Here is a 23383-nt window from a genome sequence, read left to right on the forward strand (position 1 = left end):
TCCTCCAGTTCTCACTTGTGGTACCATCTAATAATAAATTTACCATGTGTTCCCTGAAATTCCAGAAAAATCCATGAAGGCCATGAGGGATAAAGGGAGGAAATTAGCAGGGTGCCAAGACCCATGAGGGATAAAGGGAGGAAAGTAGCAGGGTGCCGAGACTCCTTGTGTCTGATATGACAAAACTCATGGTTTCCTAACAGCGATTTTGCCTAGATTGTTTTACAGAATTGGAGCCATCATTGAAGTTGGGGGAATTGTTAAAAAGAAAGAAAAAGATCACGTCACCTAGAAGATGGCTTTGCATGTGACCTCACTTCTGTGGATACCCCTGGACTCTCAAGCACCCTCAAGTGTTGTTCTCCCCAAAAGCAGAAGGTTGAGATATAAATAGTTCCGCAAATTTTAAACTTCCCAAATTCCTTCCAGTAATGCTTCAACACCCCACAAAAAAACCCCCCAAAAACACCATTTCTCAAGAAACCATTCTTCCAGATCTTAGAGTTAAACCATATTTATTTTTCTCTGCAAGCAGCACACAACCCGCCTGAAATATTTAATTCTTGTGGAAAATAAAGTTGGATAAGAAAGTGATGCCCTTTAATTGCTCCTATTGCACTATTACTTTTTGGACAGACATGTAGATTGCACACTCAACAAGCTGCAAGCCAGAAGGAGATGCTTCTCTTCAGACCATCGGAGCATGCTCAGCGAGGCCCAGGTGTGACCTTTTGCTCTTTTGTAAGCAACATTTGGGTCAGGCAATCCATCATGGTGTCCCTGCTGTCAGGTCTGGTGCTTTGCCGCAGCCGTCTGTCACCGGGGTAAGATGGAACCTGCTTAGAGGCAATCCTGTCAACATCTATGTGTCTACTCAGGCTCAAGCAGAAGGATGCTTTATGACAGGCCTGGCAAAGTCAGCATGAGATAGTGGAGGACTGATTTACACTTTCTCTTTCTTTCCCTTCGACCAATCGAATGCCATGGGTGACTGTGTGGGGGTATGATGTGTGTACCTCTGCATGGGTTGAGCTGCAGATGGGAGATGTGTGGGTAGCACATGCCAACAACTAGAGCATTGCAGACCTCTTGGTCTCAAAGTTGGTCATCACGAATGAATCGGTTGCCTTCTGAATGCTTCCCATAGTAGACATAGCGGCATTTCCCCAGAACACCTGCAGCAAAGAGAAACAAAGAAGTTTACTGTGATGTATCTAATGCGAACCCTTACAGGGGATGGGAATAAAAACGATGAGTATAAAAGCTGAGTTTCCTTCAATCTTGTATTTGAATATTCCGTCTCTCATGGCCTAGACTAGGCTGGGTTTTCTGTGTGATGACCCAAGATGGGATACAAAATGAACACAGTCACAAAAAACAGGTGAAGCCCGTTTTATTCCTTTATTTTGCTTTCAAGCTCCAAATATCCTTGACTGGAGACAAAAAACTCCCACACAAGCAGTTACAAGAAGGAGGAAATGCTGTTTAAATTATAAAGAGTAAAAAAAAACCAACACAAACCAGGCAAGATAAGGGCTGGAAGATGTCCACAGATATCAGAACACACACTGAGAAGGACGCCAAACTCAGACAGGAACAATAAATTAGAGATATTTCCATGCTTTGTTTCCAGCACTCGCCTGTACACATGTCCGTCTTCTTATCCAGTTGTCACAGCTGCAGCCCATGAAGAGGATCAAGGCCCTCTCCTCCCTAGTAGACCATGTCTCTACCTTATCTTCTCCTCCCTGCGTGCCCTAGGATGGAGAGGGGATGGGCCTGGGTCCTTCTCTGACTGCCCAGCCAGCCTCTGCCCTTCCCAGCCTCCTCCACAACCTCCGGAGCTACACTTCCACTCCCTGTCGGCTGTTCCTCTTCCCCCTCAGAGTCAGTCTGCACAAAGGGCATGGCATTCTGCTTTATCTTTGAGGCAAAGGAACAAGTTCAATGCTTCTTTCCCCACCTCTTTATTTAAATAGGGCGCAACTTTCCAGGAGTTAGAAAGGAATTTGATTTTGCTTTCCAGGCTCACTGTAGCATATGTTATGTGTATTGGTACCCCTTTCTTAAGCATTCAATTCAATGTAGCTATCTAGAATGGCAAGCATTTCTCACAAGTAGAACAGGAATCCACAATCTCTCTCTCATGTTCTTCTCTTGAAGAAAGAGAACTGATGATCAAGAATCATCCATGGAGAGAACAAAGTCACTTAAACAGCAATGCTCTCAAGTAAATCCAAGTTCAGGATACTTGTTGCAATACAACATACAATATAGAACATCTGTCACATGTTTTTAATTCAACATTTTAAAGACCTAAGTTTCCTTCAAATCAAGTTCAGTTTCTGGTGATTGTAGGGCATTAAAAATAAAATACTAAAATACTTTTCTATTTATTTTAATCTTGTCTAAAGCTCTCGTAGACCACTCCAAATACAAATTAGGTCCTTGAGGTCAACTAAAGCCAACTAGATGTTCACTTGGTCAGGCAATACTAAATATGTCTATTTTATATCTACATACAATTTGACTTCAAATTTACTTCGCACGGGCTCCACTCAAATTCAGAAAGCAAAATTACCCAACAACAATCGTGTACTTTAGACAGAATTTTAGCAATCTGGTTGTTTGGGTAGACCACAAGCATGAAAATGCACAGGTAGAGGTAAATGTAAAGGTTCCCCTCGCACATACTTGCTAGTCATTTCTATCTCTAGGGGATAGTGTTCATCTCTGTTACAAAGTTGAAGAGCCAGCGCTGTCCGAAGACGTCTCCATGGTCATGTGACTGGCATGATTAAATGCCGAAGGCACACGGAACGCTGTTATCTTCCCACCAAAGGGGTCCTCAATTTTCTACTTGCATTTTTACATGCTTTTGAACTGCTAGGTTGGCGGAAGCTGGGACAAGTAACAGGAGCTGACTTCATTATGCGACACTAGGGATTCGAACCACTGAACTTCTGACCTTTCTGATCGAGAAGCTCAGCATCTTAGCCACTGAGCCATCACATCCCTTCATTTATTTATTTATTTATTTTATTTTATTTTCTTCATATGTGATAGGGCTATGAAAGCCTACAAACTTGAAATCTTGGCTTCTAGGTGCTCACTGAGAAAGGATTTTTCAAAATTACCATCAGAGCATTAGTATTTCCTATATTATTATTATTAACACGCTCTGATGCTAAGGAGTTCTACTCCCCCTCCCCACCTGAAGAGAAATCTGTTCCAAATGAAAAACACAAGCAGAGGAGAGGAGTTTCCATTTCAGTTTCACAGCACCAAGTTTCACAGCACTTAGTTGAGCTAAGCCACACCCAGGCTCCTTGCTGTTTTCTTGTCATGCAACAAATACTGTTTCACTTTCCAAACAGCCCTCAACTCTCACACACACTGACAGGATGCTAGCCAGATGAATACCGATGAATGCTGGCAGGCAGAGGCAGAATTTTTTCCCCTTATTTTCCTCCCCCAAAACTAAGCCCGACCACATAGTTTTGTAGCGAAGCATGAGTACTGAACTAGTATAATATAGAATTAGGTTTGGACTACAATTTTTATAATTTCTGATCATTGGAATGCTGTTGGAATCAAAACACATGGAAGATTCTTGCCTTAGCACTTGATGGTCAAACCTTACCAATGATCCTTTGGTAGAAACATTTCATGTCTATTTGTTTATAAATCTGTTTTATCCTACTTCTGGATTTTAAAAAGAACACAATAATTCTATTTAAATAAACATTTGATTATGCTTTTCTTCCAAAATATGCATCTATATTTTTTTAAAAGCCTTTATAAGAGTATCATATATTAATAGACACTAAAATAATATTCATTCTGGCATTTTTAAAAGTTCATTGTAAAGTTCAAAGACCCGCAAAATCAAAAGTATGTTAGATTGATCTGTTCATTAGTCCAGAAAGCAATGTTCTTTCCTTCACCAGATTTTGAAATGTAGGCCAACGAAGTTAATGTTTAAGCATTTTAAATTTAATTGAATATTTTTGAGACAAAACAATACATTGACAAAGAGTATAATATTCAATTGAAAAGTCTTATAACTGCAACTGAAAATTTTTCATAGTGAGTTGTATTTTCAATTTTTCCCACTTCCAAATTAATTGGACCTACCGAATCATAGCTAAGCTATCCATATTCCTTCTGCTTTCCAAAAATTCCCAGAAAATTCTCGAGTCAACGAAGATAATGAGTGCTGACTGTAAATTAAATTCAGGGCGACTGCCTTTCCGTATACATGTATGGATATTTAGAAAGGTGTTTTTTGAAAGAATATGTTCAACTCTATTGTGAAAAATAATATATTTGGAAACACCTAATTTGGGAGACAATATAATATGCACAACCTAATATGTATACAATTCCACATTTGTTTTTCTTTAGAAACAGATAGATTAGATTGACGGATTAGATTAGGTAGATTAAGGCAGAAATAGATAGATTAGACTCACGGGTGAGCAGCTTGAGAAGGTAAAATGTTATCAGAAATAGATAAATCCCCCATTCTTTTTTCTGGAAGTCGCCTTCCATGAAAAACAGGGCTTTTATCTTCCAGAATGACTTTTCATGACAAACACTGAAGCTATCGCTGCTTCTCTTTCCCCCACGAGGCTACTCAGGGCTGTCGATTTTAAGTATCAAAATTTAAAGACCATGAAGTGTATTTTTATTAGCACGGGTTGTCTTTTATTAACAACATTCCTCAAGTTCCTTTGGCAGATGGGACGGACAAAGCTATCCATAAAGGCGATCCTGGGTTTTGTTTTGTTTTTTTTTCCTTCTTCTTCAGCGCCTGGGATACAGGCTGTTTATGGAAATCGCGGTGCTCCATTGACAGATGCACCAGGCCTGCGATGAGGCTTTTGTGGCTTAGAAAATGAGACAAGGAGGCAGTGTATTAATATTGTCAATGATCTCTTGACAGCCAAACAGATCCTGCCGTCACCATCCCGATTTTAAATGGACATCAAGTGCTTTCAAGACAAAAGGCCAGGCTTCCAACAAAAAGCGATGATTGGGTAGAGGGGCTCTTTGAACAATAACTTGATCTGAGAAGACACTGTCAGGATTCAAGACAAGCCCAGAATTGTGTGCGGTGACAGAAAACAGAAACACAGGTCAGAGATACTGGTGCCGTATCGCTCCCTGTGTATTCCAACACTGTCTCCGGTGCTAACAAAACCTGACATCCTTTCCCATCACTTAGAATATTCTTTGCGGTTCCTGCAGATTTATTTTCTTTTTTCTTCTTTTCTTTTTCCCCTTCCTTTCCTTCCCTAGACATCATTAGAAAACTCCAGCGTTGCTTCTGAAGTTCCTGGCAGGCCTCCGCCATCGCGGGGTTTTCAATCCGAGCGGCCTAAGGACAACCTCAGTCAATCTAAATTTGGAATTTGTGGCAGAAGCGCTCTTTTTTTCAGGGCGATCTCCGCGACTTGAGGTGATCTGAACACGAAAGTGTGAGGAGCTGTCACCTCAAATAAAGTCCTTCAAGGAACGGCACTCAGTTCCAGGGACGCTGGGCAAGGAGGTTGGTCGGTCTGGCAGCAAGAAATGAAATCCAGCTGCTGCTTCGGTGGTTGGCCTGAGGAGAAAGGGGGCTTGTGGGTTAAAGCTAGCTTGAGTTTTTTTTCTTTTTTCTTTTCTCAAGTCCTTCGGTCTACAGTTGTTTAAATTAATGAAGTGTTGTGTTCAAGGAGAGCATCGACTAAGGAGCCGCAGCTTCAGTTCCATTACTGGGTGGTTTATGTTCACATTTTTGTGTGCGTGTTATTGTTTTTTTTTCCGCTCAGAGGTCTCTGATAAAAGCCAAGCTAAAAACAGTCTCGTGGAATGACTATTATTTTTTATCAGGAAGGTTACGGTATTTGTAAAGCAATAATCTCCCTTATCGTTTCAATGAGCTGACAAAGAGGCCTGCATCTTTAATACACAGAGAGGCAGACTCACAAGGATTTATGTTCACACACACAGACACACACACACACACACACACACACACAATCACCCTTCCCACTCTTAGCAGCTGAGAAAACTCTGCAAAATGAACAGAGCTGGGGGCTTTAGGAAGAGAATTTGGGGGGAAAGTTCTTTTTTTCCTAATATTTCTCCTGTTAGCAATATCTTCTGAAATATAATTCCAGAAAACGTGTGTGTGTGTGTGTGTGTGTGAGAGAGAGAGAGAGAGAGAGAGAGAAGAAATGGCCAACCTTTAATGACCTACGTGGCATTTTTAATTAAAATATTCAGTGCTGGACCTAATAAGCAAACTATAGTCCGATACAATGAGAACCAGAAGGTCTATTCTACCCAGGCTCTTGAAAAATGACAAAACCCCTTCTCTTGAAGGATCATTCGTCTCCAAATGAAGCACCTAATTTTTCTTAAGTAGCCTCTTCCACCGTCACCCAAAAGCTGTTAAAAGTATAATTATGAAAAAATTGCACGGGGAAGATTCATTTTTAAATACACTCTTTATCTTTTAAATGTTTTCCCTCTGCGGAATGGATGTTCTAATTATACTGAGTAAGTAACAATCTTGCCATCGTTCGCCTGTGCAGAGATATCTGTCTCACTCAAACATTACATTGGACTGTCAGGACCGGAGACCTACTGGAGCTTGACGGGGTGGGGTAGTTTCAGGGAGGGGGAAGCAATTATCCTCATAAACAAATACATGCATGCATACCAACACAACTTAAAAAAAAAAATGCATTAAAAATGAGCGTGCAGCGCTCAAAACTCTTGAATATTTAAACTACAATGTACACGCTTGCTTGGAGGAAATAAAAAGGCATCCTTTCAGGCTATGAAATGGATCAAATTTCCTTCCAATTAGTATTAAACAGTAGAACAATTTGATATAATGGTGCCTTCAACATTCTCCTAAATAGAGAAAATCTATTCTATTCTATTCTCTATTCTATTCTATTCGCTATTCTGTTCTATTCTATTCTATTCTATTCTATTCTATTCTATTCTATTCTATTCTAAATTCCCTATTCCATTCCATTCCTTATTCTATTCTATTCTATTCTATTCTATTCTATTCTATTCTATTCTATTCTATTCTATTCTATTCCGTATTCCATTCCATTCCCTATTTTATTCTATTTTCTATTCCATTCCATTTTCTATTCTGTTCTGTTCTGTTCTGTTCCATTCCATTCCATTCCATTCTAAAGACATTCTATTCTATTCTATTCTGTTCCCTATTCCATTCCATTCCATTCCCTATTCTATTCTATTTTCTATTCCATTCCATTTTCTATTCTATTCTATTCTATTCTATTCTATTCTATTCTATTCTATTCCATTCCATTCCATTCCATTCCATTCCATCCTAAAGATTCTATTCTATTCCCTATTCCATCCCATTCCCTATTCCATTCTATTTTCTATTCCATTCCATTCCATTTTCTATTCTATTCTGTTCTGTTCTGTTCTGTTCCATTCCGTCCCGTTCCATTCCATTCCATTCCATTCCAGTATATTCTATCCTAAAGACATTCTATTCTATTCCCTATTCCATTCCCTTTTCTATTCTATTTTCTATTCCATTCCATTCCATTCCATTTTCTATTCTATTCTATTCTATTCTATTCTATTCTATTCTATTCTATTCTATTCTATTCTATTCTATTCTATTCTATTCTACTCTACTCTATTCTATTCTATTCTTGTTAACATTCTTGAATATTAAATATTAAAAATTCTCTTCTTACATTGAAAAATTGACAACACAGATGACTTTACCCATTGAAAGCATTACTTTATTTAAAATCTATTAACATATTTTTCCCCCTCTCCAAGGCCCTAGAGCCACACCCACGCTGCATGAGTCACACTTTGGCCACGCCCACGCTCATTTTAGCAAAGGGAGGGAAAAGTCACATTGTGTCACATGACGCCACTGTGATGACACAAGTCTGACGCCCCTGCCCTAGAGAAATAGAGGGCAGAACAAGAAGTAATGGGTGGAAAAATCATTAGAAGAGAGATTCAACCTAGAACCAAGGAGAAATTTCCTGACAGGGAAAGTCCAGAGGGCTCACCACCAAAGGTTGTGGGTGCTCCATCACTGAAGGTTTTGAAGAGGAGATTGGAGAGTCATTTGTCCAGAACGGTATAGGTGTCTCCTGCTTGACTAGCAGGTTGGACTAGAACTTCTCCAAGATCCTTGTTATTCTATGTTCTTTTTTTTTTTAAACGAACTTTATTTGCAAAAGATTAAAAAGATATTAACATATAAATATATAGAAATAAAAAATAGTAAACGTACAAATAGAACAGTAAACATATTTCTTTCTATTACATTTGATATTAGGTTTGATAGTTCATAATAATAATAGATAATAATTGGCAAGTATTCCTTGTCTCTTATCGATAGCATATTAATTAATAGTTAATTAATAGTTAATTAATACACATGTTACTCTACTATTACTATTGGATTATAACTGTATTATTGAATCAATAAAACCTTCATAATGTTTATGTAATAGAAGAGAAGCGTGAAACCATTATTTTATACATTGTTATTCTATGTTCTAAATGTCCAGGGAGTTGTTTTTCGATTTTACTGTAAAGAATTTTAAAGCTTCAATTGGTGCAAAATTAAACTGCTTAATCTTTAATCCACCCACCAGGAACAGAGTCTTTCTGTTTGACACGTCTTCATCAGCTATCAGTTTTAGTTTATCATTTTATTTCCAGGCCAAAGGTCAAGGACCTTGGAATACTCATCTCTAATGATCTAAATGCTAGAGCCCACTGTAACTACATAGCCAAAAAGGCATTAAGAGTTGTTAACCTAATCCTACATAGCTTTTACTCTGGTAATATCACACTACTAACTAGAACATACAAAACATTTGCTAGACCAATATTTGAATACAGCTTATCAGTATGGAACCACAATATGTATCTGATATTAATACAGTTGAGAAAGTCCAGAAATATTTCACAAGAAGAGTTCTCCACTCCTTTACTCATTGCAGAATACCTTATGCCACCAGACTTGAAATTCTAGACCTAGAAAACCTAGAACTACACCACCTTTGGTCCAATCTAAGTATAGTATATAAAACCATACATTGCAATGTCCTACCTGTCAATGAATACTTCAGCTTCAACCATAACAATACAAGAGCAAACAATAGATACAAACTCAAGGTTAATCGCACCAAACTTGATTACAGGAAATACGACTTCAGCAACAGTGTGGTCAATGTCTGCAATACTCTATCTGACTCTGTGGTTTCTTCCCCAAACCCCAAAAACCTTAACCTTAGACTGTCCTCTATTGACCTCACCCCTTTCCTAAGAGGTCTGTAGGGGGCGTGCATAAGCGCACCAACGTGCCTACTGTCCCTGTCCTATTGTTTCTTTTATTTTTTGTTTTATTTTTCTTATATGTATCCATTTCATGTATTCATAACTATGTTTACACTTATACCTGTTATCTTATAATTGCTTGACAAAATAAATAAATAATAAATAAATAAAATGATTCCCAGTTTTTAATCTTGAAAATTCTAAATAGTCTAGATCCAACGGTCTGCTGGAGGCAGTTTTCATAAGCTTAGGAGCACCTCAAATGTTGCACATTGGTTGAAGTCAGAGGTGAGCCTGGATACCTCTAACGTGCCAACACATGTGGACTTCAACTCCCAGAAGTCTTAAAGCATGCTGGCTGAGGGGTTCGGGGCATTGAAATCCCCATATCTTAAAGCATGCTAGCTGGAGAACACTGGAAGTTGGAATCCACTCATCCTAAAGTTGCCAGGTTTGAAAACATTGAACGAGGCCATAACGGTTCTATAAAACCTCATAGTTGATGCATGATTAAAAGCATTTCAGTATTTCCACTGCAGCTTTGGATAAAAAGGAAAAAAACGGGGGGAGAAAACCAGAGGTGTTATTCAGCAGGTTCTGACCAGTTCTTGACAACTGGTAGTGGAAATTTTGAGTAGTTCAGAGAACTGGAAAATCCCACCTCCAACTGGCCCCACCAACCCCATCTATTCTCTGCCTCCCATTGAGTCCCAGCTGATCGGCTGGGTCTTCTTTGGTTGCCCTGCATAGGAGAATGGAGCTGGAAAGCAGGTTAGTGGGTTGGGGAGAGAATGGGGATTTTGCAGTATCCTTCCCCTGCCACACTCACCACTGGAGAAAACAGATGCCCAGAATTTTTATTATTAAACAACTTCAAACTCTCTCTATAACTCTGTCTGGCTAGGTTAAGGTTTAATTTGATCTGGGCCAAGTGCATGGAAATGAAGAGACCAATAGTTGTTTAATAATCTACCACATAGTATGCCAGAGTTCTTTCATGTCATCATGATGTAGTTGAGCCACAAACAGTGGTTTGCTTTCTTTGACCCAGGCTAAGGCATAGTTTAAAGGCTCTCTGATGCATTAAGGATCTGAGCCATTAGGTTAGCAGATTAAAGAGGGAGAGGGGGGGAACACGAATGTTTCCATTACACAAACCCTTGCAGGGAAACAAATAACACACTGTGCCTTAGATGTCACACAGTACTTCATTTGCAAAGAGAGCGAAAGGCAGCTCTTCCGTCTTGAATGACAATGCTGTGATCTTTGCATTTGCTTTCTACAGATCCAGGAACAGGGGTCCTTTCAGAGAAATTATTGCAATCATTTCAATAGCCGGATAGGAATTTTTTGTAGGAAGGCTTCTGTTGTGTGTGTGTGTCTCTCTCTCTCTCCTCCCACCTGCTTTGTGTAAATATATATATATATTTTTCTCTTAAGGTCCAATGTGAGCTAATGGGATGTGGATTGGGAGTAGAAACTCTTCCAGTTGTTGCTGAACTGCAATTTAGTGCAGGGGTGTCAAACTTTATTTCATTGAGGGCCTCACCAGGGTTGTGGTTGACCTCGGGGGTTGGGGGACCATAGCCGGGGTGAGCACCAGAGGTGGGATTCAGCCGGTTCTGACCAGTTCTGGAGAACCGGTAGCAGAAATTTTGACTAGTTCAGAGAACCGGCCAATGCCACCTCTGACTGGCCCCACCAACCCCATCTATCCTCTGCCTCCTGAAACCCAGTTGATCAGCTGGGTCTCCTTTGGTTGCCCTGAACAGGAGAACGGAGCTGGAAAGCAGGTTAGTGGGGTGGGGAAGGAATGGGGATTTTGCAGTAACCTTCCCCCAGGAGTGGGCTGGGAGTGGAGATTTTACAGTATCCTTCCCCTGCCATGCCCACCAAGCCACGCCACACACACCAAGCCACACCCACAGAGCCAGTAGTATTTTTTTTAATCTCACCACTGGTGGGCATGGCCAGCTCCCCAGCCTCCCGCCTTCTCATTCCCATCTCTTTTCTTCTTTCTAAGGCTGATCGTGCTCAAGCCAGATGGTGGCCATCAAGTTATAGATTAACACCTGGATGGCCTGGGGCGAGGCCGAGGCACTGGGGGCTAGTCCTTAGCTGTCTCAAGGGCAGCCCCGCAGGCCAGATCTAGCCATATCATGGACCAAATCTGGCCTGCGGGCTTTGAGTTTGACACCCCTTAGTTAGAGCATCCTTCACCCTTTCCCATACCGGGTGTCTCTTCTGAGAATAACAGAATAATAGAGTTGGAAGGGATCTTGGAGGTCTTCCAGTCCAACCCATTGCTCAGGCAGGAAGCTCTATACCCTTCTAGAGAAATGGCTATCCAAACTTTTCTAGAAAAAAACCTGTGGTGATGGAGAATCCAGAACTTCTGAAGGCAATTTTGGGCTCAGTTGTGGTCGTACGTTGAGGGCGACCTGTCCCTCATTCTTGATATCTGAAACACATTTCATGTCTGGTCAAGATTTTCTAGAATGTTAGCCAGGGGATATGTTTGTTAACCTCTTCCAATTCAACTATTGTTTTTAATGAACGAGCTGAATTCCATGTCTGGATTATGCACAAAACATGACAGCTCACACTTGATATCACCTAGTTTTTTCAATAGGAGTAAAATGTGTGAAAAGGACACCGAATAATAGGAAAAAGGACATTCGATAAAGATAAAAAGACCTACTTACCCTGTTTCCCTGAAAATATGACCTACCCTGAAAGTAAGTCCTGGCTTGATTTTTACATGTGAGCCCAATATAAGCCCTACCCCCCGAAATAAGCCCTGATTAAGATCCCACCCACTCCAGAATGGACGGGTAAAAATTAAGCTAGGATGGGGCTGGGGGTGGAGCTGCCCTACTACTTATCTTTGGACAGGTGTAGCCAGGCCTCGCACACCCCGACACCTACCTTGCCAGCTCATTTCTTCTGTAGCCATTTCTTCAGCTTGCAAGGCTGGCAAGGCTTTCCTGAAGGCCTCTGTAGCTGATAACAGAGCTCTGGATCAATCCAGAGTTATCGGCTGCAGAGGCCTTCAGGAAAGCCTTGCCAGCTGCAGAAGAAGAAGTTCCTGAAGGCCTCTGACAGCGTAAAGGAGTCCGGGAGCGATGCGCGCAACTGAGGTTAGTCAGTAGATGACATTCCCCAGAAAATAGGACCTGGTGCTTCTTTGGTGGCAAAAATATATATAAGAAAGGGTCTTATTTGGGGGGAAACACGGTATTCATCCATGTTGCACATAACATACAAAGACAAGAGACTGATTAGTAAACAACTATTGTCTATTTTAAATTTGTTTGTAATATACTACGATTGCCACCTGCAGTAGGTCCCCTCTTATGTAGGACATAGAATCATAGAGGTGGAAGGGACCTTGGAGGTCTTCTAGTCCACTCTCCTGATCAAGTAGGAAAACCTGCACCATCCCAGCCAAATGGTTGCCCAATCTATTTTTGAAAACCTCTAGCGATGGAAGATCAACAACTTCTGGAAGTCAAGCTATTCTACTGATTAATCTCTCTGTCAGAAAATTTCTCCTTACTTCTAGGTTGGATCTCTCTTTAACAAGATTCCACCTATTACCCTCTCGTGCTTTGGAGAATTCTCTGGAATTCTCTTGGTTTTGTTTTCTTGGATGAATGTGTGCAATACATAGTTTCATAGGTTTCATATTTAATTTTATGTTCTACATGTTTTTCCCATTCGTAGGTTCTTCTGCAACATTGCCTAACAGAGAAATGCCATATCCCCACTTGTGACATTCAGCTCTCCAGGAAAGGCATTAACGGTGCTATGTAGAGCTCAAGATATTTGTAGAATGCAAGGTGCCCCCTTTCTTTCTCTTGGACATAATACCATCCTAACAATAGTAGTAATGGATGGAAAGAGAGAGGTACAACCTAGAAGTAAAGAGAAATTTTCTGACAGTGAGAATAAATAATCAATGGAATAGCTTGCCTCCTGGGCTTGTGGGTGCTCCATCATTGGGTGTTTTCAAAAATAGATTGAACAATCATTTGACTGGGATGGAATAATTCCTGGGTTGGACTAGAAGACTTCTGTGATCCCTTCCTGCCCTATGATTCTTTCTTTCTTTCTTTCTTTCTTTCTTTCTTTCTTTCTTTCTTTCTTTCTTTCTTTCTTTCTTTCTTTCTTTCTTTCTTTCTTTCTTTCTTTCTTTCTTCCTTCCTTCCTTCCTTCCTTCCTTCCTTCCTTCCTATCATCTATAGATAGATCCACCCATCTATCATCTGTTTATCATCTATCAATCATCTATCTATCTATATCTATATCTCTATCCATCCATCCATCCACTCACCTATTTATCGTCTGTCTGTCTGTCTGTCTGTCTGGTCTGTCATCTATATCTATCTATCTATCTATCTATCTATCTATCTATCTATCTATCTATCTATCTATCTATCATCTATATCTATCAACCAACCAATATATTTATCTATATCCTATCTATCTATCTATCTATCTATCTATCTATCTATCTATCTATCTATCTATCTATCTATCTATCTATCATCTATATCTATCAACCAACCAATATATTTATCTATATCCTATCTATCTATCTATCTATCTATCTATCTATCTATCTATCTATCTATCTATCAGCTATTTATCATCTATCAATTTATCTATCAATCTATATCATCTATCTATCTATCTATCTATCTATCTATCTATCTATCTATCATCTCTGCAGTAGCAGACATAGAGAAAAGCTTAGCAAACATTTTATTCACATTTTATTGATGTTGCCATGAAAGTTGATTTTTATTTGCCTGAAAAATTATGCCTAGAGATCCATCCCTAAATATATGGCCTATTTCCAACAAGTATCTTTTTAAAATCTTTTTCTATGTACTGGAAAGCAAGTTCCAAAGGTCAAAGAAATCCATTCCCACCTAAACCGAAGAACTTGACCACTAGAGGGCAGCATTAATTTGTCAAAGGAAGGCACAAAACTACCCAAATTCTTCTAGGACAATTAAAGCAATCCTGTTTGCTTCCATCAACAGTCTACTTTCTGCTTTGTAAGGATCTGTGGCTTCAGCTTGTACATTCATAGCTTCCAGCTCATGTCTAGAAACCTGACTTGTGGGAGACTGAAAAATCCCACTCACTATCTATCTTTGTGCAAAGCCAGCACTAAGAAAAATGCAACAGTTTCTTTTGTTCGGTCTAAGGGGAAAAAAATTAATTGTGCCACCAAAACCTGTGCTCTAAGCAAATGTTAATGTGAATGTCCAAATCTTACACAGCAGAAACAATTTGAAGGCACAAGTTGAATACCAATAGGGGTGGCTTCTCCCTAGACAATGGGTATTATGATCACTTTTTCCCCCTGGGGTGGACTAAATCTTCACTGCAGGTTCCTAACAATCTGTTGTTATTGCCTCATCTTCCCTATACGATCTAAGCTCAGTGGTGGGATTTTAGCAGGTTTGCACTGGTTTGAGAGAGCCGGTAGCTAACTTTTTGCGCAGTTTGGCGAACTGGCTGAATAGCGTGCGTGGCCGTGCCCGGCCCTGCCTGGCCCCTCCCCTCCCAGTGACTCCTCACCTTGCCCCCCCGACCACTTGCCCGGCTACCCAAGTTTACAAGGAGTGGCTGAGAGGGGCGAGGTGGGGTTGGGCGGGGCAAGGAGGGTCCAGGCATGGTGAGACAACCCTCGATGTGAGTGATGTCATATTGGTCACGCCCACCCAGTCACATGACCATCCAGCCATGCCTATCCAGCCGGTCAGTAAGGCAGAGAACCAGCTGAATCTCACCACTGTCTAAGCTCCATAAGACATTCTGGGCAAGGGGCAGCCATTAGCAACTGAAGTTCCGTTTTGATGTTCCCGTTTGCAAGAAAGACTTCAGCACTTTGAAAGAAGCAAACGTTAACCTTTAGACAGTTTTGGATTGTTGGATTATATAGTATCTTGTCTGGTTCTAGAAGCTCAAAGCAGCACACAAACAGTCCAGAATCACTTCCATGCTGGAGGATGGACTTCAACCAGAAGTCTCCCCATTTCTGTCTCAAGAGCTGAACCAGCTTGCTGTGTTTCCTGTGACAAACTCCATTGAAAAATGAAGAAGACGAAGAACTGTAACTGTAACTCAAGCAAAAAAAGAAAAAAGAAAGAACAACTCTGGTTACATAAGAATGCATGATGGAAAGCAGTGCTGTATTTTTTATTAGGGAAAACATCTGGAATAGGGGCCAGGATGCTCTAGGGCAAAGAGTTGGTGGCCTAATAAAGATCAAAATCCATTTCATTGTGTCATAGCTGGCTTCATGGAGACTTGTTTATCAAAGGACGCTGGGAAATAGATGCCTTAGTACGAGAGATAAAGAAGAAGAAGCGTGGTCTTCTTCAATTGATTTTTAATTGCCATTGAAGTATGGTGAGGTTCTAATTGAGACAATGCTTGTCATTGAGACCTAGCACAAAAGCAGTGACTGTGAGAGGGACCTTGGAGTCCTAGTGGATGAACACTTGAGTATGAGTCAGCTGTGTGCGGCAGCAGCCAAAAAAGCAAATACAATCCTGGGTTGTATAAACAGAGGCATAGAATCAAGATGACATGAAGTATTTACTACCGCTTTATAAAACCTTAGTAAGACCACACCTAGAATACTACAACCAATTTTGGTCACCATATTACAAAAAAAGATGTTAAGGCCTTGGAAAAAGTTCAGAGAAGAGCAACTAAGATGATCAAAGGCTGGGAGACTAAAACATATGAAGAACAGTTGCAGGATTTGGGTTTGGCTAGTCTAAAGAGAAGAAGAATTAGGGGTGACATGATAGCAGTATTCCAGTACTTGAGGGGCTGCCACAAAGAAGAGGGGGTCAAATCATTGTCCAAAGCACCAGAAAGCCAGGCAAGGAACAATGGATGGAAACTAATCAAGGACAGAAGCAACCTAGAACTAAGGAGGAATTTCCTGACTGTGAGAACAATTAATCAGTGGAACAACTTGCCTTCAGAAATGATGGCTCCATCATTGGAAGTTTTTAAGAAGAAACTGGACAGTCACTTATCTGAAAAAGTATAGGTTCTCCTGCTTGAGCAGAGGGCTGGACTAGAAGACCTTCAGCTCTATTCTATTCTAATTCTAATTTATTGTAAACAAATTCAATATATGGCAGTCTTTGGACTGAAATACTAACGCGGCATTAAGAGCACACACTTGGATTCATTTATGCGGAAGAAGAAGGAGAAGGGCTGTGCAAATCTTCAAAAGTGCTTCTCTTTGATGGAGGCTCAAGCCAAGCATTCTTTTGAAGCCGCGTTCTGAAGCACGCACATTTCCCCCGCCTCGCACTTCTAAGAGCGAAGCAAAGAGAACATGTTTTCTCATGCTTCTTTGCTCTCCAGTCCTTCTCAATCTTTTCCAGCAGAGCTCAAAGTTGAAAAAAAGAGAAGTCCCGAAGCCCCCACCACGGCATGCATTGAAGAACCTCCAGGATGGCCAAACACAACATGGATGGGTTGAGGGGTTGGATTGATATGCCACCAGCTCCCAACAGGCGCCATACAACAAAACATTAACATTCATTAAATATAACACGGTCTTCATGCTGGTTGCTACTTCTGCTTCATTGATCACTGGTCCTTAAATGTTCACGTTATTGCCAGGGTAAACAGATTAAATGCCCAGCACCTCTTCAATTTAAAGTAAGGCTCTGTGGAGCAGGAAGAACTGGCTAAGCCAGGACCTACTCTCACAATGTTATCCAGTCATAGGGTGGGCTTCAAAAATTGGAAAAATGGTGGGCATGGCCTAGTCAAAAATGGTGGGCATGGCCTAGTCAGCCTCCTGCACCATGCTGGGTGGGGGAGGGGTGCATTTATCAGAGGATATTCATGAACTGGAATAGAGCTTGGAAACAAGGTCAGCCAGTGAATAGGCATAGCAATTAAATCAGCCAATGAGGACAGTTTGGAAACTGAAACTAGGAGCAGCCTAGGTGTGGCTCTATATTCATCTCTGCAACTCTGCAGCCATGTTGAGCTCTGAGTCTGTCTGTTGAAAATGAAACTGCTTCGCTCCTCTGCTTGCTTGCTGAACTAAAGTGAAACTGATCTCTATTTCTGAGCTCCTGAGTTGCTATTGAAGTTACTTGCAACACGTTTCTGTCTGAGTTTGCTTCATGTTGGAGAAATCTACAACTGGTTAGTGAAAACTACTTATTATGTTCATAAAGATGTTAAATGAAGCATCAGCCATCTGTGTTTATTTTTCTGGCGCTGAATTAATGCTGAAAAACTCAAAGCAGCCCCCCCCCTTCCAAAACCCTGAACCAGGGGTGTCAAACTCAAGGCCCGCATGCCAGATCCAGCCCACGGGGTGCTTAGAACTGCCCCTCGGGACTCAACTGGAAATATCAAAGGACTGGCCTGCGGTGCCTCTGCCAGCCAAAATGGCTGTGGGTGGGCCTCATGCAGCCCTGCCTCCTCCCTATGGCCTGTTTTTTGCCAGCAGAATGATGCAGGAGTCCGTGAAGGCTGAAAATGGGTCACAGGAGGGCCATATGGGCCCCCACCACACCCTGTTTTGGCCAGCAAAGTACTGCAAGAGGCCCATTTTCAACCAGCAGAGTGCCTCAGGAGGCTGTGGAGGCCGAAAACGGGCTGGGGGGGGGGCATGTGCCCCATTTTGGCTGGCAAAATGTTGCAGGAGGCTGTTTAGGCCAAAAATGGGCCACCGGGGGGGGGCACATGAGGCCCCCTGAGGCCAATTTTCAGCTGGCAAGAGTGCTGCAGGAGGCCGTGGAGGCTGAAAACGGGCTGCATGGGGGGAGAAGATGTCTCCCACTGCCTGTGTTTGGCTGGCAGAGTGATGCAGGAGGCGTCCGTCCCGTCTTCCCGCTCCACAACGCCCTTCAAATACTGGAAGACTGCGATCATGTCCCCCCTAGTCCTTCTTTTCTCTAGACCGGCCAAACCCAAATCCTGCAGCCGTTCTTCCTATGTTTTCATCTCCAGTCCTTTGATCCTCCTTGTTGCTCTTCTCTGCACTTTTTCCAAAGTCTCAACAACCTTTTTTGGAACGTGGTGACCGAAACTGGATGCAGAATCCAATTGACCATTCTGTTGCATCCGCAGAACGTGATGTTGGATGGCCTGATTGGCTCCCCTTTCAGTGCTGTCAACTGCTGTGGGGTGAGGGGGTCATCAATCTACAACTTCTAATTTCTTCCCTTGTTAATTTGATCTCCCATCCTCACGCTCCCTCCCAAGTGCCACATTGGTGTGTCAAAGCTAAGGGTGAGCTAGTTAGGGCTAAACTAAAGAGATTTACCTGCGTGAACTAGCCGCTCTTGATCTTTGGTGACCAAGTTGCTGTTTTTGTGTGTCTGTAGAAGCATCAGAAGGAAGGCTAATCTCCCATTATAGATGGCCCTCGATTTATGACTGCAGTGGAGCCCAAAATTTTCTTTGTGGCATTCCACAGGTATTTGAGGCCTTCCCTGACCCTAAGAGCTCAGCACAGCCTCCTCCCTTTCTTCTGTTACAAGATGCTTTAAAACAAATCCTGATGGCTGGGAAACAGCGGCTGTTGGTACTGGTGAGACCTTCTCTTTAACTAGATCTTTCAGGGGGAAAAAAACAAATTAATCAAGAGCTAGCTGAAGTGGGCTTAATGATTGCATTCTGCATACAATCAACTTTTCCCTTTTCAAGGGCCATCAATATGTCAAGGGAAGACATATCTGAAGGATATAGCTCTTAACGTCAAGGTTATCTATTCTCCACAAGACTCCTACTCTTTACCAGAGCTGATACTTTACGCTGCCTGTGTCTAACATTTTCATCAACTTGGCAATCAATCAAGGTAATAATGTTGTGCAAAAAATCAATTAACAACGCAATTAAACTTTCCTTATTATCTCAAAGGGCTGAAATAATACCTGAAGGGGAGATAGACTCACTGAACACAGACATCTATAACCCAATGTGAAAGTGAATTACGAGCTGAGACAGATGTAAGCCTGTACAAGTACAGTTATTTTCAACAGGATATAGCTCATCCAGGCAGCCTATCAATCACCGAAAATCCTATATCCTAAAATTCCAAATTACTTTAAAGAAATATATGACATGCAAGATCTAATTCATATTCCCCTGGAAAGATAACACACAGACAAATACATGGGAAGAGAGAGAGAGAGAGACAACCACACACACAGAGAGAGAGAGAGACAGAGACAGAGAGAGAGAGAGAGAGAGAGAGAGAGAGAAATGGAATGAGAGAGAGGGAAGCAAACAATCAGCCATCTCGCCTCCCAGAGCCCCCAGAAATCGGAACAGGATTATTATTCAAAGGCAAAATGATATTTCAGAGAGAACATAAAATATAAAAGCTATAATAACATTTACATCTGTATACCAGCCATGTCATTAAATGCAAGCTATCAATTATACATTATCTGGAGCATATATACCAAGTGAAAAATGAGGTGGGAGCACCATTTTAAAGACTGGAGATTTCAAAATTGCAAATACCTCAGTCTGTGGATGCATCAAATGGTAGGAAATTCTAAGTTAGGCACAGACAACTACATCCCCTCCCAAGATACTCCGCATCCCAAACAGGACAAGAAGAAGGAGTGCACGAATTTAACAACTGCGTTCCAATTAAGGTCAGAATTTTTTTTCCCTTTCCCTTATTTTTGGGGCCCGAGCCAAAACATTATCAAAAGTTTTAGCCCATCGGTACTGCACTACATATTGAGAAGGCTGATATTCGCATTGAAGAAAAGATCGAATTAGCTGCTTTGTTTGAGAGGAATCCCTGGTTTTCTGCAGGGCTGGATCAAGCCATGATAGGAACCTGGTTTCATGAAACATTCCCAAGACAAGAACCAAGAGTAAAGGAAATCATGCCCAGTTTAGAAAATCCCTATCAAATATTGAGCAGCCCTACAAAACATGCCCTGGGATTCTGGGTTTTCTTTATTAAGTATTAGCCGATAACCCGGCATTGCCTAAGTATTTATTTATTCCAATCCTGTATTAGACAGCAAAATCCTATAGTTGGGACTCACACTGTTGTACTGTTTCTGGTGCAGCATCACAAGTCTTCAATTCTTCTCCTTGGGAGTTTCTTGTCTACGCTGGTGTTTCATTTTTTTTTATTGCACTTGGCCAATCGCCTGACATTTCCTTGGAGGGTGGAATACTGGAGTACTGTGAAGCCATTACCATGGCAAGTCCACTGTGCTGTACAGTAGAAGCCATTTTAAGGCACACACACACACACCACAAGGGGTGTTAGGGGTGTCTTACCCCCACAGTATGTTTCCAGAGGGTGCCAAGTTTGGTTGAAATTGTTTGAGGAGTTCCAGAGTTATGCTAGAACACACACACACACACATACACACACACACACCTACCTGTTGATAGATAGATAGATAGATAGATAGATAGATAGATAGATAGATAGATAGATAGATAGATAGAGTACCATCTCTGCATGTTTGCAAGAATGCTCCAATTCTCCCAGCTGCGTTTCCTTAAGTAGCTAAGAACATTGGAAATAGTTTTTACACTTCGCTCCTAGAGAGCAACTCTTTGGACCCAAATTTTTGATCCTCTCCTTGCCCCCTTTCTTCCCTCTCCCCTGCCTTTCCTTTCAATTTCTCCCTGGTTTATAATTCTCTCTAGTTTTGTCCTTGGCTACGACCTCATGCTGTTGACTCAGCCAGGAAGTGTGTTACAAACACAGGATTATGCCAAGACAACCCTTGGCAATTTCAACCCTTTTGAAACCTCAATGATTTCCCTCACCACTTCTCAACCCCAACACAAATTTTTTGAAGCAACAGCAGCCTGGGACAATTAGGGAATCTCAACAGTTACAATCTTAACCACGAAGGAATATAATTAATATGTTTTTGTCTGCCGTGACTTCATTGCGTGTCTGTCAACTGGAACCACTCCTGCTGTGCATTTCATTCCACAACAATGGGGGTGTGTTGGATTTTAAATATCGGGTTTGTGCCTTGACGCTTTCTATACTGTAGTTTATGTGTTATTCATTGGTTGCGTTTTGAAACATGGATGATACACAAATGTAAATGAGGGCGAAGGCTTTTGCATTTTTCAGCCCATTGGGAATTTAACTTGGTTTTTCAAAAGATTACTTTAAATCTCAGATATAAGGAGCAATATATGATATTCTCTCACAAGGGGGCTGTTTTATTGCTTCCCTAAGCTTTTATGATGAAAGGTTGCTCACCCACCAGGCTTTCTTCTTCTCTTAAAACAACATGCAATTTGTCAGGTAACAGACTTATGTCTGCAGGGTAAACTCCATTTTTATAATATACATGTTACTCAGCATCAAAAGTAAAGGAATTTGAGGTCTCAGGGTGTTGTCTGAGATACGTGGTTCCAACACCAGAATCTGAAGATGGGCTTCAGAGATGGTATTCAGCAGGTTCTGACCAGTTCTGGAGAACTGGTAGAGGAAATTTTGAGTAGTTTGGAGAACCAGCCAATACCACCTCTGACTGGTCCCACCCCCATCTATTCTCCGCCTCCTGAGTCGCAGCTGATCAGCTGGGTCTCCTTTTGTTGCCCTGCACAGGAGAATGGAGCTGGAAAGCAGGTTAGTGGGGTGGGGAGGGAATGGAATTTTGCAGTAGCATCCCCCCAGGAGTGATGAGGGAATGGAGATTTTGCAAGTAACCTTCCCCTGCCACGCCCACCAAGCCATGCCTACCAAGCCACACCACACCCACCAAGCCACACCACACCCACCAAGCCATGCCCACAGAACTGGTAGTAAAAAAATTTGAATCCCACCACTGATGGACTTGTATGCAAAGAAGTGCAGGGAAGAACAACTAGGATGATTAAAGGACTGCAGACTAAAACATATGCAGAACGGTGGCAGGAACTGGGCATGGCTACTCTAGAGAAAAGAAGGATGATGGGTGATAGGATAGCAGGTATTCCAGTATTTGAGGGGCTGCCACAAAGCGAAGTGAAGTGAAAGAGTGGAAGTGAAACAAAAGACTCCCCGCGACAAGTGTGATGGAAGCTTTTCATTGGATTAACTGGATTGCTAGCGTTACTTGCAGGTTGGCTGGGCACAATAATTCGCAGAGCTAAAGTAATCTACATTAGCTAGGAGTATATGTTATGATGAGAGTTTAATCAGTCAGTTATGCAATATAATTGAAGTGTAGCTTTTGGTGACTGTAGGGACAAATGCCCTCCATTTCACCTATTCCAGCATCTTCCAGAGTTGCAACAGAACACTGTATATGGCAGGGTGAGAACCCCCTGTAGTACCCCAAAAGCTGGAGAGCAGGTACATATGCGAACAATTCAAGTAGAATGGGTACCCACAACCATTTAACAGAGCAGTGTAACAGAGTTGCAAGAATGCTCCAAGGGAAGGGTCCTTGTAAGTCATCTAGTCCAACTCCCTGCCCAAGAAGGAGACCCTATACCACTTCTGACAGATGGCAGGTCCAGTCTCTTCTTGAAAGCCTCCGGTGATGAAGCTCCCACAACTTCTGAAAGCAAATTCTGTTCCATTGATTGTTCTCATGGTCAGAAAATACCTCCTTATTTCCAGGTTGAATCTCTCCTTGACCAGTTTCCATCCATTATTCCTTGTCTGGCCTTTGGGTGCTTTGGACAATAGATTGACCTCCTCCTCTTTGTGACAGCCCCTCAAGTATTGGAAGACTATTATCATGTATTCCTTGGTCCTTCTCTTCACTAGACTAGCCAGGCCCAGTTCCTGCAACTGTTCTTCTTATGTTTTAGCCTCCAGTCCCCTAATCATCTTGGTTGCTCTTCTCTGCACTCTTTTCTAGAGTCTCAACATCTTTTTATAGGTGGTGACCAAAATTAGATGCAGTATTGTAGGTGTGGCTTTATAGAGTAGTATTAGTACCTCACTTGAGCTTGATTGTATCCCTTTGTTGATGCAATTTAGGATTGAGTTGGCTTTTTTGGCTGCCGTTGCACA

At 41.6% G+C, this 23383-nt stretch overlaps 1 protein-coding gene across 2 annotated transcripts in view; it reads right to left on the bottom strand.

The window, feature by feature from the left end:
• Nucleotides 1-498: 498 nt before the first annotated feature.
• The window catches only part of LRMDA (leucine rich melanocyte differentiation associated), an 810136-nt gene continuing 787251 nt past the window's right edge, over nucleotides 499-23383 (bottom strand). For both annotated transcript variants that reach the window (XM_087933832.1, XM_087933831.1), the window contains one exon: nucleotides 499-1175. In XM_087933832.1, coding sequence (XP_087789958.1) covers nucleotides 1071-1175 — 105 coding nt within the window. In that variant the 3' untranslated portion in view covers nucleotides 499-1070. The remainder of the gene's footprint in view (nucleotides 1176-23383) is intronic.

This window comes from Pseudonaja textilis, chromosome 4 (genome assembly GCF_049901715.1).
Source record: "Pseudonaja textilis isolate UNSWEBS1 chromosome 4, rPseTex1.2, whole genome shotgun sequence".
Taxonomy (NCBI): Eukaryota; Metazoa; Chordata; class Lepidosauria; order Squamata; family Elapidae; genus Pseudonaja; species Pseudonaja textilis.